The sequence below is a fragment of the Dendrobates tinctorius genome, unplaced genomic scaffold (assembly GCF_039654945.1).
Source record: "Dendrobates tinctorius isolate UK_male_01 unplaced genomic scaffold, ASM3965494v1 ptg000226l, whole genome shotgun sequence".
In the NCBI taxonomy this organism is placed as follows: Eukaryota; Metazoa; Chordata; class Amphibia; order Anura; family Dendrobatidae; genus Dendrobates; species Dendrobates tinctorius.
Window position 1 is genome coordinate 5,191,947 of NW_027361893.1, and position 16,151 is coordinate 5,208,097.

The 16,151-nt window shown below is 44.1% G+C and overlaps 1 protein-coding gene across 1 annotated transcript in view; it reads right to left on the reverse strand.

Moving 5' to 3' along the window:
- The window catches only part of LOC141059269 (uncharacterized), a 1,095,346-nt gene that overhangs the window by 64,973 nt on the left and 1,014,222 nt on the right, over window positions 1–16,151 (reverse strand). Inside the window, 1 exon segment of the mRNA XM_073555586.1 lies at window positions 3,251–3,341. Coding sequence (XP_073411687.1) covers window positions 3,251–3,341 — 91 coding nt within the window.

A 16,151-nucleotide genomic window follows, 5' to 3' on the forward strand; every position in this document is an offset into this window, starting at 1 on the left:
TTACTCTATGTGTGTGTCTCCTGGAGCACAATCTGGGCACTATGTGTTGGGTGATAACATGGCAAATGTGCAATTTTCACTCGCCTACATTCACTGCGTGCCAATTTTATTAAAGTGCCGTGGAGTCAAAATAGTCACTACTCATATAGATTAATTCATTGAGGGTTATAATTTCCTAAATGGAGTCACTTTATGGCGATTTATTTATACTGCTCTGGTTTTCTGGCATTTTGTTATATTAGGGCTTCTGCAAATGGTGCCTCCCATCTGCTTTGTGATCTGCTCCTGCAACGTCTGCTTATGTCACCAGGTACCGTCTTACTCATTCTGCGCTGGTAATGGAGATGTCAGAACCAAAATCTCTGGGCGGCGCAGACTCTGTCCATCCACTTAGATTAGGGTGTCTGGAACCAGTAGTACTGTCCCGTCCAGTATGGGTGAATGTGCTGTCCAGCTAAAGAACTCTACTCCCTGCTTCAGCCAATTAGAAAGCACCACACCCTACTAAAGCTCGAAGCAAATCCCTGGAAGCTGCCAGATACAGCATTGTTCTCCACTAGTTCGGTCCTCTGTACTCAGCTCCCAGTTTGTATATTTGTTTCCTATTGTGACCTGGCCCGTTTACTGGTTATATTTGTGTCTACTAATTTTGTACTTTCTCTGCCGTCCTGGTTCTGACCTGGTTACCTGACTAATTTTCTTGGCATCTCACACCACTGAACAACTGGTAACACAATAGCCCAAACATAAGGGTGTTTGTGTAAGTCCAGATCCATGTAGAAGAGTTAAAGGGTGATGAGTAAGGCAAACCCTTGTATCTGGAGTAGATAGTGTCAAGTCTTTTCGTGGTGGCCATCTTTTGAGCTGTCAAGAGACCATGAACAGTGCTCCCAATACATTGTGTTTGCGAAATATTCCAGCAAAATCTGCATTCAAATAGATAAATGTTGCTCCTTCCCTACTACTGTAAAGCTTGCAATGCACCCAGACAGTAGTGTACAACCGTATATAGGGTATTGGTGGATTTAAGAGAAGGCATGGGTGAGGCAGGTCAATTGCACCACAATCAAACAGAATTAACCTGCAAAAAAGATATAGAATAGAAAAATATGTTGCATCCCTAACAATGTATGAGGGGAGAACGCCAACAGTAAACCGGAGTTGCACTCATTTATGGTGGACCATTGGAGCTACTAAGAGTCCTGAGCAGAAGAGTAGAGAAAGAATTAATGCCCCCCAATTCAGGAGAGATTGTGCAGTAATCTGAATTCCTTGGGATTGAAAACATAATGGAATTACCGTATATACTCGAATATAAGCCGAGATTTTCAGCCCGTTTTTTTGGGCTGAAAGTCCCCCTCTCGGCTTATATTCGAGTCATATACACCGGGGGGTCGGAGGGGGAGGGGGGGCGGGGGTGTCAGGTCATACTTACCCGTCCTGACGCTGTCTCTTGAGCCCCCAGCTTCTCCGCGCTCTCTCTTCCTGCCTTCAGCGGTCACGTGGTACCGCTCATTAAAACTCATGAATATGCGCATATTCATGAGTTTTAATGAGCGGTATCACAAGACCGCTGAATGCAGGAAGAGAGAGCGTGGAGAAGCTGGGGACTCAAGCGACAGCGTCCGGACGGGTAAGTATAGCGATACTCACCTGTACTGCGTCCATGGCTGCTTGCTGCTGTCTGTCATCGGTCAGTGACTTCAGACAGCAGAGGGCGCGGTGACGTGATTAGTGCGCGCCGCGCCCCCTGCAGTCTGAACGTCACTGACCGATGACGTGGCAGATAGTGGTGAGCAGCCATGGACGCAGGACACGTGAGTATCTGACACCCAGCGACGGAGAGGTGAGTATGTCATTTTTTTATTTTTACATGCTGCGGCAGCACATGGGGGAATAATCTAATGAGCTTCTTATGGGGGCAGTATATGGGGGCATAATCTAAGGAGCTTCTTATGGGGGCAGTATATGGGGGAACAATCTATGGAGCTTCTTATGGGGGCAGCATATGGGGGAATAATCTATGGAGCTTCTTATGGGGGCAGAATATGGGGGAACAATATGGAGCTTCTTATGGGGGCAGTATATGGGGGAATAATCTATGGAGCTTCTTATGGGGCAGTATATGGGGGAACAATCTATGGAGCTTCTTATGGGGCAGTATATGGGGGAACAATCTATGGAGCTTCTTATGGGGCAGTATATGGGGGAACAATCTATGGAGCTTCTTATGGGGGCAGCATATGGGGGAATAATCTATGGAGCTTCTTATGGGGGCAGTATATCGGGGGAACAATCTATGGAGCTTCTTATGGGGGAAGCATATGGGGGAATAATCTATGGAGCTACTTCTGGGGACACCATATGGGGGAATAATCTCTGGAGCATTTCCCACCCTAGGGTTATACTCAAGTCAATAAGTTTTCCCAGTTTTTTGTGGCAAAATTAGGGGGGTCGGCTTATACTCGGGTCGGCTTATACTCGAGTATATACGGTAATGACATGGAGTGAATCCATGAAACCAGGGCTCGAGCCATGCCAACACATCTCTTGCAGGTATGAATAAATGTATATTACAACCATCAGCCTCACACAGATTAGAGATATATCAGGTGTAATGTTTTTTTGTGTAGTCTATCACAGAAACAATGTATGAAATGTCAGTTAGTTTAAATCAAATTGATAAGTCAGGATAAAGGGAAACTCTGTTGTTATTGTACAGAAATTCACACTTGGCCTCACTGCAGATTTAATGTTGTCAATCATAAAAGCGAAGTCTGGTCAGAAAGACTGGACCTGGTCTTGTAGGGACCATATGAGACATTCAGCAGCACAGAAGGTAGAGAAGGTAGATTCATCCAATAAGATATCAGGGTTCTAGGAATTCAACAGCATCATTACCCTCCACTTTCTCTTACAGATCCATTATAACATTTTTCTTCAAGAGATTTTCTAACTTGTCAGCACATTCTACGTATGCTGTCATTTGGCTCTGTAGTTTACAGATCCGGGCAGCATCTTCTAATCCCAGGGGGTAGGTGGATCCTCCAGGTTGTAAGTTCTATAAAAAAGGACTTTCAGTACCAAAAAGTCATTTAGACAGTTTTAGGTAGAGGAAAATGTTGTGGTCTGAAGGCAAAATGATGATCACACGATTGAGCTACGGCCGGACTACACAATTGATAATGCAGCCACAGCCGGTGACCGAGAAGAATCTGTGACTTCTCTGCATTTAGTGGTTACTACTCACCTGGGTAGTCATATGTAGGAATCTCCTCTTTACACGGCTCATCACCCCTCACATATGTCTCTGTAGAATTAATATGGGTCAGATCTTCACCCTGAAACATATATTGTAAAAGTCACAGACAGATGGAGAAGTCACATCTATGATCAGCTCTAATCCTGCCATCTCCACCGTTCTCATTACACAAGTATAAAACATATAATACTGGTGGATAAAACAAGACAGACCACAAGACCTTCACAGCCGTCTACACATCATAGGGGAGATCTCATGACACCTTCTCTCCATCTACCTGATGATCCTGAGGAACACTAGGATCTTCTTGTTTACAGTCCTGTGGAAGAAGAGGACAGGGACATCTCTCTGGTGTTGTCCTCTTACCGGACAGATCTGGATTAAACACATACAGGGACTGAATTCATTCTTTACATACAGATAATTAAAGGACGTGTGTATTTAGACCTGTCTATTACCTGGTGATGTGAGGGGCTGGGGAACCTCCATCATGATGTCCTTGTACAGATCTCTGTGTCCTTCTAAATACTCCCACTCCTCCATGGAGAAATAGACGGCAACATCCTGACACCTTATAGGAACCTGACACATACAATGATACCATCATCCCCCCCGATCCCTTCATAGTGTTACTGTGTAATGTCCCAGCATTCCCAGCAGTGTCACCTCTCCAGTCAGCAGCTCAATCATCCTGTAGATGAGTTCTAGGATCTTCTGGTCATTGATGTCCTCATGTATCAGGGGATGAAGTGAAGGCCCTATCATTGTTCTTAGGGGTCTTTGGCATGTCTCAGACACAGGGTCCTGCTCACACTCATTAAAGGTCTTCTTCACTACTGTGTAATCCTAGTTATGGAGAGAGACATTAATAAATCTCACTACAGACATTTCCAGAGTCCTCACCTCTCCAGTTCTGTCCATCTGTTATTCCCATAGATAAGAATGATGTAATGTGACGTCATCAGAATCTCTCACCTCTCCAGTAAGCCGGAAGAGGATCTCTAGGGTCAGGTGTAATATCCTCTCTGCCATCTTGTCTCTGTCCATATCCATCTTTGATGGCTAAATCTAGAAAATTCTCTTCAATAGAAGATCTTCACTGAGAGGATCTGATATTGTAGATACCTGAATGTAAAGAAGATGAGCCGATGTAACATCATAAAAATCCTGTGTCGTAATAGAATTACTGGAGATAACAAGGGAACACTAAAATATCGCATCCTAGATACCAATGATTGAAATATTCCAGTTGTAAATCTTTAGTCATTACATAGTGTAATGCGTTGAGAACACCAATACATAAAAATGATCAATTTAAATAAAAATTAATGTAGAAAAGTAAAATCAAATTACAGGCTGATCCAACTTCATTGGAAATACCTCAAGACTAGGAAACGATGCTCGGTAGCGTTTGCGGCATCCATGTGCCTATATGACCTCCCTACAATTCTGGGACATGCTGCTGATGAGGTAGTGGATGTTCTCCTAATGGATCTCCTTCCAGACCTGGATTAAAGCATAAACCAACTCCTGGACAGTCTGCTTTGCAACGTGGCATTGGTGGATGGAACAAGACATGATGTCCCAGATGTGCTGGATTGAATTCAGGTTTGGGGAACCAGAAGGCCAGTCCTTAGGACCAATGCCTTCATCATTCATGAACTGCTGACACACTTCAGCCACATGAGGCCTAGCAATTTCATGCATCAGAAGGAACCCAGGGCCCACTGCATCTGCATATGGTCTCACAAAGGGTCTGAGAATTCCAATACTTAATGGAAGTCCGGGTACCTAAGGCTAGCACATAGAGTCGGAAGACGAAATGGACATGGGCACGGGGACACGCAGATGCTGACCACAATTGAGGAGGAATGGAGTCTGCCCTGTAAAGTTGGCGAAAGCATTATCGAGAGCGTCCCCGATGAAGCAAGAAGCGAAACGCGCGTAGGGATCCTGCTGTCCACATATTATAGAGGTTGGTACTTCTCAATTTGAATCTGAGGCATTCGTTCATGAAATTGGCTATTTCTCTCCTTTATTTATGCTTATACCAGTCGACAGTCTCACTCACTGGTGGTTATTATAACCCTATTTGCACTATGCACTTTAATGGGAGACGCTGTTTATCATTATATTAAAAAGATAATTAAGAGAAAGCATATGCACTATACATTTTATAGGAGATGCTATTTACCAATACATTTAAAAAGATAATCTAGAGAGCCGATTCTGTTATTGTTATCCGCCTGTACATATGGATTAACATTAGTGCCTTGACCCTTTTTGATATGTGGTAATTGGATGTCGCTGATTCCCTTATTTATATATTTTTCTGATATTTTTATCTACATATTGTATGTTTCTATTGAATCTAAATAAAAAATCTTATATTTTATTCATTGCTCTTGATTCCATTTTTTATTGGGTTTCCATTTACCAACTGGATGGTAACTGGATGGTGAGCATCACCAGCGGTATTGTGTGCCATTGGGCGAAAGCAGAAGACATAAAGTTACCTTCAGCCCCAGAGTTCAACACAAACCTCCGTAGAGTGGGTGGTCGAGCCATATGAAAGTGTCACCCTAAAGGTTAACTTGGAGGACAACGCCGCCATGTCTAGTGAGCCTCCTCCAGTAGCCACTAAACGCGGTCGTCCCTGCCGCTGGGGATACTTGTTGGCATAATGACCTGACTGCCTTCAAACATGGCAGATCGGAGCTGCACAGGCGGAACAGGACTTAGGTTCTGCTCGAAAAATCTCCATGGCCTATCCTAGTTCGATAACTTGGGCCGGAGATTCCAGAGGTTTGGCGAAATTTGGAGCCAGCCGAAACCTCTGCCTACACTGGGCTCACTCCAACCTTCATTCTGAATACTGAAGGTCAATGCGGGTGGAGACTGATATCAAGTCCTCCAGCATGGCAGGAATCTCCCTAGTGGCCAGGGAATCCTTTACATGACCAGCAAGCCCCCTCCAGAAGACTGGGATAAGAACCTTATCCAACCACTCCAAGTCAGATGCTAGAGTCCGAAGTTGGATGGCGAACTGGCTGATTATGGAATAGCCCTGATTTAACGCCAAGAGTTGGAGCGCAGTATCGTGGGTGACCTGAGGTCCTAAGAAGACTCAAGAAGCGAGAGACGCTCTGCACCACCTGTTCATTATGCTCCCACAGATCACAAATCCCACCTTGGCCCATTCAAAGGGGAAAAGTGACACCAGTAGCTCCAGCTGAATAGCACACTGGTTCACTAAATCCCTACAGGCTTTAATGTCACCTGTGAACTTATTGGGTAGGGGGAGATGAGTGAAAGACAGTGGAAACTCGAGACGCTGGCTGAGCAGCTACCGTTTATATTCCTCCCGCGATATATGTAAATCTGCTCAGTTTGGTCCAATGGGCGGGCTTATTGTCTGTCTCCCCCCTCCTGGCTTGCTCTATGTATTTCTTTCAGGTAATTCCTGCGTTCACGTAGAGTTAGAGCGCGTGCGCATTCAAATGATCTCTCACGCATCGCAATACTTCCGGGCCATAGAATGTAGTGGCGTATGCCGGCGCATGAGCAATACTGATTTTATGCTTTGCCCACAGTTGGCAAAGTATACTGCGCATGCGCGATGACATTTGAATGCGCACACATGGTAACTCTAAGCGAGCTGTGATATTCACAGAAAATAATACGTACAGTAAGCCGAGGAGGGGTGGGGGGTGTAGACGGACAATAAGCCCCGCCGATCAGATCAGATTTACATACACCGCGAGAGGAATATAAACGGTATTTATGGATCAATAGTGGGGAGTCAAGGGGCATCAAAAGTACTGGTATAATGCATAGGTGACACTGAATTCAGGGCTGTGGAGTCGGTAAGCCAAACCTGCGACTCCGACTCCTCAATTTCCCTTACACCTACTCCGACTCCACGACTCCGACTCCCACATATATTGCTTATATTTAAGTGAAACATTTATTCTAGTACAATGTGAACATCAGACATTAAATCATTTTTATGATACAATAATCAAGATATTTATTGGAATACAAAAAACTGTAATAAATTGTAAACATGTAATACACTATATAATATCGATTATATATATATAAATGTATTGTGAGGTAGCGCTGTCATTCAAGGTTGGGGGACACTCGCTTGGCAGCGAATAAGTCACATCCAGCACGGGTTTCCATAAAGCAGTATAGTCCATGCGGTTTATTTCAGCTTCATAAACCGTCACAGCAACAGAAAACAGCATACAGTCAGCATTGCGTCCATTACAGAGTTCAGCTCTGTTATCCTTGCATCACGCAAATTATGCACTGTTCAATGCGCAGGCTTTCTAGCCACCAAGTTATCTCACCCACGTCAGGGTTGCCTCGTGCTGTTTCACCATGCTGCACGTTCATTCCCTCCAGGGAACTAACAGGCACACATTGCCATTACACACAGCGTCCACATGTGCTGTCAGGCAGGAAGCCCTATGTCAGCGGGACCTTCCTCTCTGGACCAATCGGGTCCCTGCATTCACCCCCTGTGACCAGACCTCAGGTACCGTATATGGTCCATAACCACACCCACAGGTGATCACATGACTATGACCTCACACAAGGTCCTATTGCATAAAACCACACAGGCTTCCCTGACACATTGTAACGGAACATACTACTCAGCAGTACCTCTGCTGATCATTATGGTCTTTCAGTATCCTACACATATCAGGGTAATGGAAATGCTTATACTGCTGTCCTGGGACACCCACACAGCGCCCCCTAGCGGACACAGCGGTCACTGCACCACAATATATATATATATATATATACACTCACTGGCCACTTTATTAGGTACACCTGTCCAACTGTGTGTTAAGACTTAATTTCTAATCAGCCAATCACATGGCGGCAACTCAGTGCATTTAGGCATGTAGACATGGTCAAGACAATCTCCTGCAGTTCAAACCGAGCATCAGTATGGGGAAGAAAGGTGATTTGAGTGCCTTTGAACGTGGCATGATTGTTGGTGCCAGAAGGGCTGGTCTGAGTATTTCAGAAACTGCTGATCTACTGGGATTTTCACGCACAACCATCTCTAGGGTTTACAGAGAATGGTCCGAAAAAGAAAAAAAATCCAGTGAGCGGCAGTTCTGTGGGCGGAAATGCCTTGTTGATGCCAGAGGTCAGAGGAGAATGGGCATACTGGTTCGAGCTGATAGAAAGGCAACAGTGACTCAAATTGCCACCCGTTACAACCAAGGTAGGCAGAAGAGCATCTCTGAACGCACAGTGCGTCGAACTTTGAGGCAGATGGGCTACAGCAGCAGAAGACCACACTGGGTACCACTCCTCTCAGCTAAGAACAGGAAACTGAGGCTACAATTTGCACAAGCTCATCGAAATTGGACAGTAGAAGATTGGAAAAACGTTGCCTGGTCTGATGAGTCTCGATTTCTGCTGCGACATTCGGATGGTAGGGTCAGAATTTGGCGTAAACAACATGAAAGCATGGATCCATCCAGCCTTGTATCAACGGTTCAGGCTGGTGGTGGTGGTGTCATGGTGTGGGGAATTTTTTCTTGGCACTCTTTGGGCCCCTTGGTACCAATTGAGCATCGTTGCAACGCCACAGCCTACCTGAGTATTGTTGCTGACCATGTCCATCCCTTTATGACCACAATGTACCCAACATCTGATGGCTACTTTCAGCAGGATAATGCGCCATGTCATAAAGCTCGAATCATCTCAGATTGGTTTCTTGAACATGACAATGAGTTCACTGTACTCAAATGGCCTCCTCAGTCACCAGATCTCAATCCAATAGAGCATCTTTGGGATGTGGTGGAACGGGAGATTCGCATCAGGGATGTGCAGCCGACAAATCTGCGCCAACTGTGTGATGCCATCATGTCAATATTGTCCAAAATCTCTGAGGAATGCTTCCAGCACCTTGTTGAATCTCTGCCACGAAGAATTGAGGCAGTTCTGAAGGCAAAAGGGGGTCCAACCCGTTACTAGCATGGTGTACCTAATAAAGTGGCCAGTGAGTGTATATATAGTGTGTGTATATATATATAACACTATGTAATAAACTATAAGTGGCAAAAAGCAGTTTTCAACAAAAACATACTAAATAACATTTGTGCAGACTATGAATTTGTTCTAAGAAATAAAATTGCCTCCATCAGATCCTCCTTCATCGATGACCTCAAATCTGACCTAATAATTTTAAGGCCAGATAACAACCTCTCTACACTAACTTGGGTTGGAGGCAAAGCCGTAACCACATGGGCAACATCTCTAACAATTTCCGGGTATAAAGGAATTGCCTCATGCACAGTCAGTTTTGATGAACGGTTGAATTTTTCTATTTCTTTGAGAACAAGTGAAACATTTTGCTGAAATATGGTCAATCTGCTTGCTATAGGAGACAGAGTGAAATCTTTTTTCTTGCAGCAACGCTTTGCCTGCTCCATGTCATCCAAATACTTGTCAAAGTCAAACTCCTCATCTGATGAGGATGAAGATATGGCAGCAGTAGCACTGTCAGGACCAGAGTCCTGTTGCGTCTGGCAATCCTCCTGTAGGCCACTCATCCTAACTGCTACCTCAGTCAGAGCTTCTTTTCCTTTAGTAAGCTGTTGATCATCAAGCAATATACGATGACTTGGGTCCACATAAACAGCTGCCAGAAAAATTTTATTTTCCAATAGCTGTGTCTCTCTCCGTTTCATTGAAGCAGAAATGCCATCTGCGATTAAACAGCAAAATAGCAAGTTCTTCCGCTCCCTCATGAAAATGCCAGGTGTTAAATCCTTAGCTTGTAATTTTTTAGTCACAGTAAATGGGTGATTAAGCAATTCCTTCAATTCAGCCACCTGTGTCCATTGACCTTCATTTAGGGTTACCTGAGGGTTCGCCATATCTATAAGAAACGGTTTTAGTTGATCAACAATTGCCCTTTTCCAGCACGTCTCTTCAAGATGGAATCAATTTTAGGGGTTCTGGCGGCAATAACCAATTTCCTCACTTTTCCAATCAGATTTCCAGCATGTCCTTCTTGCAGACTATCTCTTATTGCCAGCTGCAGCGTGTGCACAACACAGCGCATGTGATGAATAGGAAAGTGTTTTGAAGCACCTTCAACAAGATCCTCTATTTCTGCAGTATAATTTTGCTGTTCTTCTGTTGTAATATCTGTTTGTTCCTCAGTTACATGAACAGCACTGTGGCCTTCCATCTCAAACATACTGAATCCTAAATGTTCCTCTAGCTGTTGTTCATTACTCTCATTCATCAGTGTAATTGTACTTATGTTTGAAGCATTGTCCGTTACAATAGCAAGAACCTGTTCTTTTTTGAGAACTTTTTCCACTAAGGCCTGGAGAAACTGGCTGCTGTGATGAGCTTTACTATCTTTTACTGCCAGCGTGCTGGTAACAATTTTTGTTGTCACAAACATATCGAACATTGATGGCAAAATAGTTCACTCTGTGACGTGTGCAGGCATCCATTGTAAGAAACATGAAGAGTCTTTTGAGAGTCTTTTTAAGATCTTCCTTTTGTTTAAGGGCTTCCTCAATCACTAATTTTCTAATACTTTCTCTTTCCAGAGAAACACCAAGTTTGGGGGCCATTTCTCCATTAAGAGCTGTAAAAGCTGGTCGTGCAAATAATGTTAGGCTGGTTTCACATTAGCGCTTTTTAAGCGCACGCACGGCCGGGGGTAGCTCCGCCCCCGAGCCGGCTCTCTGCCCGGCGTGCCCGCCCCTTGCTTGTAGCGCCGCCTCCTAGCGCACAGCGGCCCCTGCGATCGGCGCACCCTATCTTTAGCATAGGGTGCGCAGATCGTGCGCAGGCCGTGCGCTAGTTGCGCTTTGACCTGCGCTGCGCACTTTTGACGGTGCGCCGTGCGCGCCAAAATCCGAAAAGTTTGATTTTGGCGCGCACGGCGCACCGTCAAAAGTGCGCAGCGCAGGTCAAAGCGCAACTAGCGCACGGCCTGCGCACGATCTGCGCACCCTATGCTAAAGATAGGGTGCGCCGATCGCAGGGGCCGTTGTGCGCTAGGAGGCGGCGCTACAAGCAAGGGGCGGGCACGCCGGGCAGAGAGCCGGCTCGGGGGCGGAGCTACCCCCGGCCGTGCGTGCGCTTAAAAAGCGCTAATGTGAAACCACCCTTAATGGTACACCGTCCTTCACAACAATCTGTATGAGCTGTCTTTTAGACATATCTGCTGTCATTGTTACAGACAATTGAATGATTTTTTTTACATGATATGCCAAAAAAGTCGTGACAGATTCCCTTTAACCCCTTAATGTCCATTGACGTGCACAGTCCGTCATGGGCGGTTGTAACTTACCGCACCAGGACGGACTGTGCACGTCATCCCTTTGAACTGTCACTATGACAGCTGAGAGGCATGGAAAGGGGTGCAGGGACCCTTGCAGTCGGTCCCTGCACCCCAAGCGCAGTGACTGGTCAGTCAATCTGACACAGCAGCAATCGGGCAGGAGAGGCTGAAATTTCAGCCTCTCCTGCCCGATCAGTGCAGGAGCTCAGCACTGCAGTGGCTCAGCTTCCTGCACTGACAGCCAGGAGCGGTGCCCCCGTCATCTCTGGCTGTTAACCCCTTGAGTGCTGCGATCGAGCGAAATCGCAGCGTCAAGGGGGAAGGCAGAGGGTAGGGGGCTCTGTCTGCCTCAGGTCGGCGTCCCAACAATGTAATCGCGGGGCCCAACCTGTACAATGATGACCCAGAGGTGTCATGACAACCTCCGGGTCATTCAGCTACGGAAAGCTGCTGAGACCATGCAGCTTTCAGCATAAGGAATAATACATTACAATGCTGGAGCATTGCAATGTATTATACCTAAAGTGAAAGTCCCATGAAGGGACAAGGTAAAAAAAAAAAAACATTTAAAAAAAAAATATGTAAAAAAAATAATAAAAAGTAATAAAAAAAAGTCCTAAAATTCCCCTAAAAATACACATTTTTATGCAAAAAAATAAAATAAAAAAAATACACGTTTTGTATCGCCACGTCCGTAAATATCCCATCTATAAAAGTGTCACATTAGTTAACCTCTTCAGTGAACGCCGTAAAAAAAGCACAAAAAAGTAGCAAATTATACTTTTTCCAAGCGGTATCATTATACCGCTTGGAAAAAATGCAATAACAAGCGATCAAATAGACGGATATAAATAAACATGGTACCGCTGAAAACGTCATCTTGTCCTGCAAAAAACGAGCTGCCACACAGCATCATCAGCAAAAAAATACAAAAGTTATAGCTCGCAGAATAAAGTGATGCAAAAATAATTATTTTTTCTATAAAAGTTTTTATTGTGTAAAAAACACCAAAACATAAAAAAACCAACATAAATGTTGTATCGCTGTAATCGTAGTGACCCGAAGAATAAAGCTGCCATATTAATTTTTCCACAGGCGGAATGATGAAAAACAAAACATTTCCTGAATTGTTAGTTTTTGTTCATGCTGCCTCCACAAAAATCGGAATAGAAAGCGATCAAAAAACGTTATGGTATTAATAAAAACGTCAGCTCGCCCCGCAAAAAACAAGCCAGCACATGAATCTCTGTCGGCCAGAATATGGAAAAATTATAGCTCTCAAAATAAGGTGATGCAAAAATTTCTTACAAAAACTTTTTCCAAAAAAAAGCGTCTTTTAGTGTGTGACAGAAGCTAAACACGAAAAAAGGATATAAATCTGATATCGCTGTAATCGCACCAACCCGAGGAATAAAGTCGCCATATCACTAATAGCGCACGAGGAACGGCGTAAAAAATAAAACCAGTTCTTCACCTTTTGTGGATTTGTGCATTCTGCCTCCCAAGGATCGCAGTAAGGCGATCACAGTGGTTTACCCCCACATATGGGGTATCAGCGTACACAGGAAAAATTGCACAACTTTTGGGGTCTAATTTCTTCTGTTCTCCTTGTGATAATAAAAATCTGGGTGCAAAAAGATCATTTTTGTGGAAAAAAATTTGATTTTTTTATTTTCACGGCTCTATGTTATAAACTTCTGTGAAGCACTGGGGGGTTCAAAGTGCTCACCACACATCTAGATAAGCTTATTGGGGGTCTAGTTTCCAAAATGGGTTCATTTGTGGGGAGTTTCCACTGTTTAGGCACATCAGGGGCTCTGCAAGCGCAACATGACGCCCGCAGACCATTCCATCAAAGTCTGCATTCCAAAATGGCACTCCTTCCCTTCTGAGCTCTGCCATGCACCCAAACAGTGGTTCCACCCCACATATGGGATATCAGCGTACTCAGGAAAAATTGCACAACTTTTGGGGTCCTATTTCTCCTGTTACCATTGTGAAAATAAAAATTTGTCGGCAAAACGACCATTTTTGTGGAAAAAAATATGATTATTTTATTTTCACAGCTCTATGTTATAAACTTCTGTGAAGCACTTGGGGGTTCAAAGTGCTCATCACACATCTAGATAAGCTCCTTGGGGGGTCTAGTTTCCAAAATGGGTCACTTGTGGGGGGGTTTCCACTGTTTAGGTACATCAGGGGCTCTGCAAACGCAACATGACGCCCGCAGACCATTCCATCAAAGCCTGCATTCCAAAACGGTGCTCCTTCCCTTCTGAGCTCTGCCATGCACCCAAACAGTGGTTCCACCCCACATATGGGATATCAGCGCACTCTGGAAAAATTGCACAACAACTTTTGGGGTCCTATTTCTCCTGTTACTATTGTGAAAATAAAAATTTGTGGGCAAAATATCATTTTTTGCGGAAAAAAATATGATTATTTTATTTTCATGGCTCTACGTTAAAAACTTCTGTGAAGCACTTGGGGGGTTTAAAGTGCTCACTACACATCTAGATAAGTTCCTTGGGGGGGTCTAGTTTCCAAAATCGGGTCACTTGTGGGGAGTTTCCACTGCTTAGGCACATCAGGTGCTCTCCAAACGCGACATGGCCTCCAATCTCAATTCCAGCCAATTTTGCGTTGAAAAAGTCAAACGGCGCTCCTTCCCTTCTGAGCTCTGCCTTGCACCCACACAGTCGTTTAACCCCACATATGGGGTATCAGCGTACTCAGGACAAATTGCACAACAACTTTTGGGGTCCTTTTACCCTTGGGAAAATAAAAATTGGGGATGAAAAGATCATTTTTGTGGAAAAAATATGATTTTTTAATTTTACGGCTCTATGTTATAAATTTTTGTGAAGCCCTTGAGGGTTCAGAGCTCTCCCAACACATATAGATAAGTTCCTTGGGGGGTCTAGTTTCTGAAATGGGGTCATTTTTGGGGGATTTCCACTGTTTGGGCACATCAGGGGCTCTCCAAACACAACATGGAGTCCACTCTCGATTCCAGCCAATTTTACGTTCAAAACCTCAAATGGTGCTCCTTCCATTCCGAGCCTTGCCATGCATCTAAAGAGTGGTCTTACTCCACACATGGGATATCAGTGTACACAGGAGAAATTTTGCAACAAATATTGTGGTTCATTTTCTCCTGGTACCCTTGAGAAAATAAAAAAATTGTATCCAAAGTAAAATTTTTGTGAAAAAAGTTATATGTTCATTTTTTCTTCCACACTGCTTGAATTCTTGTGACGCTCCTAAAGGGTTAATACACTTTTTCAATGTGGTTTTGAACACCTTGAGGGGTGCAGTTTTTAGAATGGAGTCACTTTTGGGTATTTTCTGTCATATAGGCCCCCAAAGTGAAATCAAATGTGAGGTGGTTCCTAAAAAAAATGGTTTTGTACATGTTGTTGGAAAAATGAGAAAAATTTTGCTGCTGTAAAGTAGACATGTGGGAAATGTCATTTATTAACTATTTTGTGTCACATAACGCTCTGCTTTAGGGGCATAAAAATTTTAAAAAGTTTGGAAACTGTGGAATTTTCCAAATTTTTGCCAAATTTACATTTTTTTCATAAATAAACACAACAAATTTTGAATAAATGTTACCACTATCATAAAGTACAATATGTCACAAAAAATTTTCTCAGAATCAATGGGATGCGTTGAAGCATTCCAGATTTATAACCACATTAATATGATGCCCCCAAAATTCCTGATATTTCAAATAAAAACAAACAAACAAAATACACTGCTCAACCAACCCCGCTCCCAAGGTGCGCTGCTCCAGTCTGGGCAGTGTGAGTATTGAGGCTCCATACTACAGGTGTGATGTAGTGGTGTCTGCAGTGCACGGAGTCTCAGACTCACAGGTGAAGGCTGAATGGTGGATCAGGAGCTTTCAACTCCCTGATTCACCATTCTATTCAATGGTATCACAGTTATGGGAGTGTGGATATCCCTGAAATTGTGATGATGGGGAAGTAGAGAGGGTCCAGAGACGAGTGGCATGAGCCCTCTCAATTCATGGGCTTTAGAGTGGCCGCATGGGCTGCCGGTTTGGATGATACGCCCCTGCTTATCCAACTATTGTGTGGTAAATATCTCATAGGACCTGGGTTTATTAAAATTTGCCCTAATAATGGGGCTAAGTGAATATTTATTAATTAGCCAGGGGTTAGTCGGTGGGGTCAGGGTCGGACTGGGGTGTCTGGGGCCCACCAGGGGAATGGACTCTAGGGGCCTACCCTACAGCTATATGCAATTATCTGTAAGTCGTTATCCCCATTATGGTGGAGCATCGACTGTAAAGCACAGAGGGCTCCTGCACATCTACTGTGCTCCCCCATAACTGGGATGAACAATTACGGTATTTTACATTAAATATTCTATGGTTAAAACAAGTTATCACTGATCCATGGGCTCCACAGGATAGGTGATTGCTTAGCTCCAAACATCAGAAAATGCTCCGATCGGAAGAATGGGGAAGTTTTAGCCAAGACAGGACACTTATCCCCATTTTAAAATACAGCAGCAGTT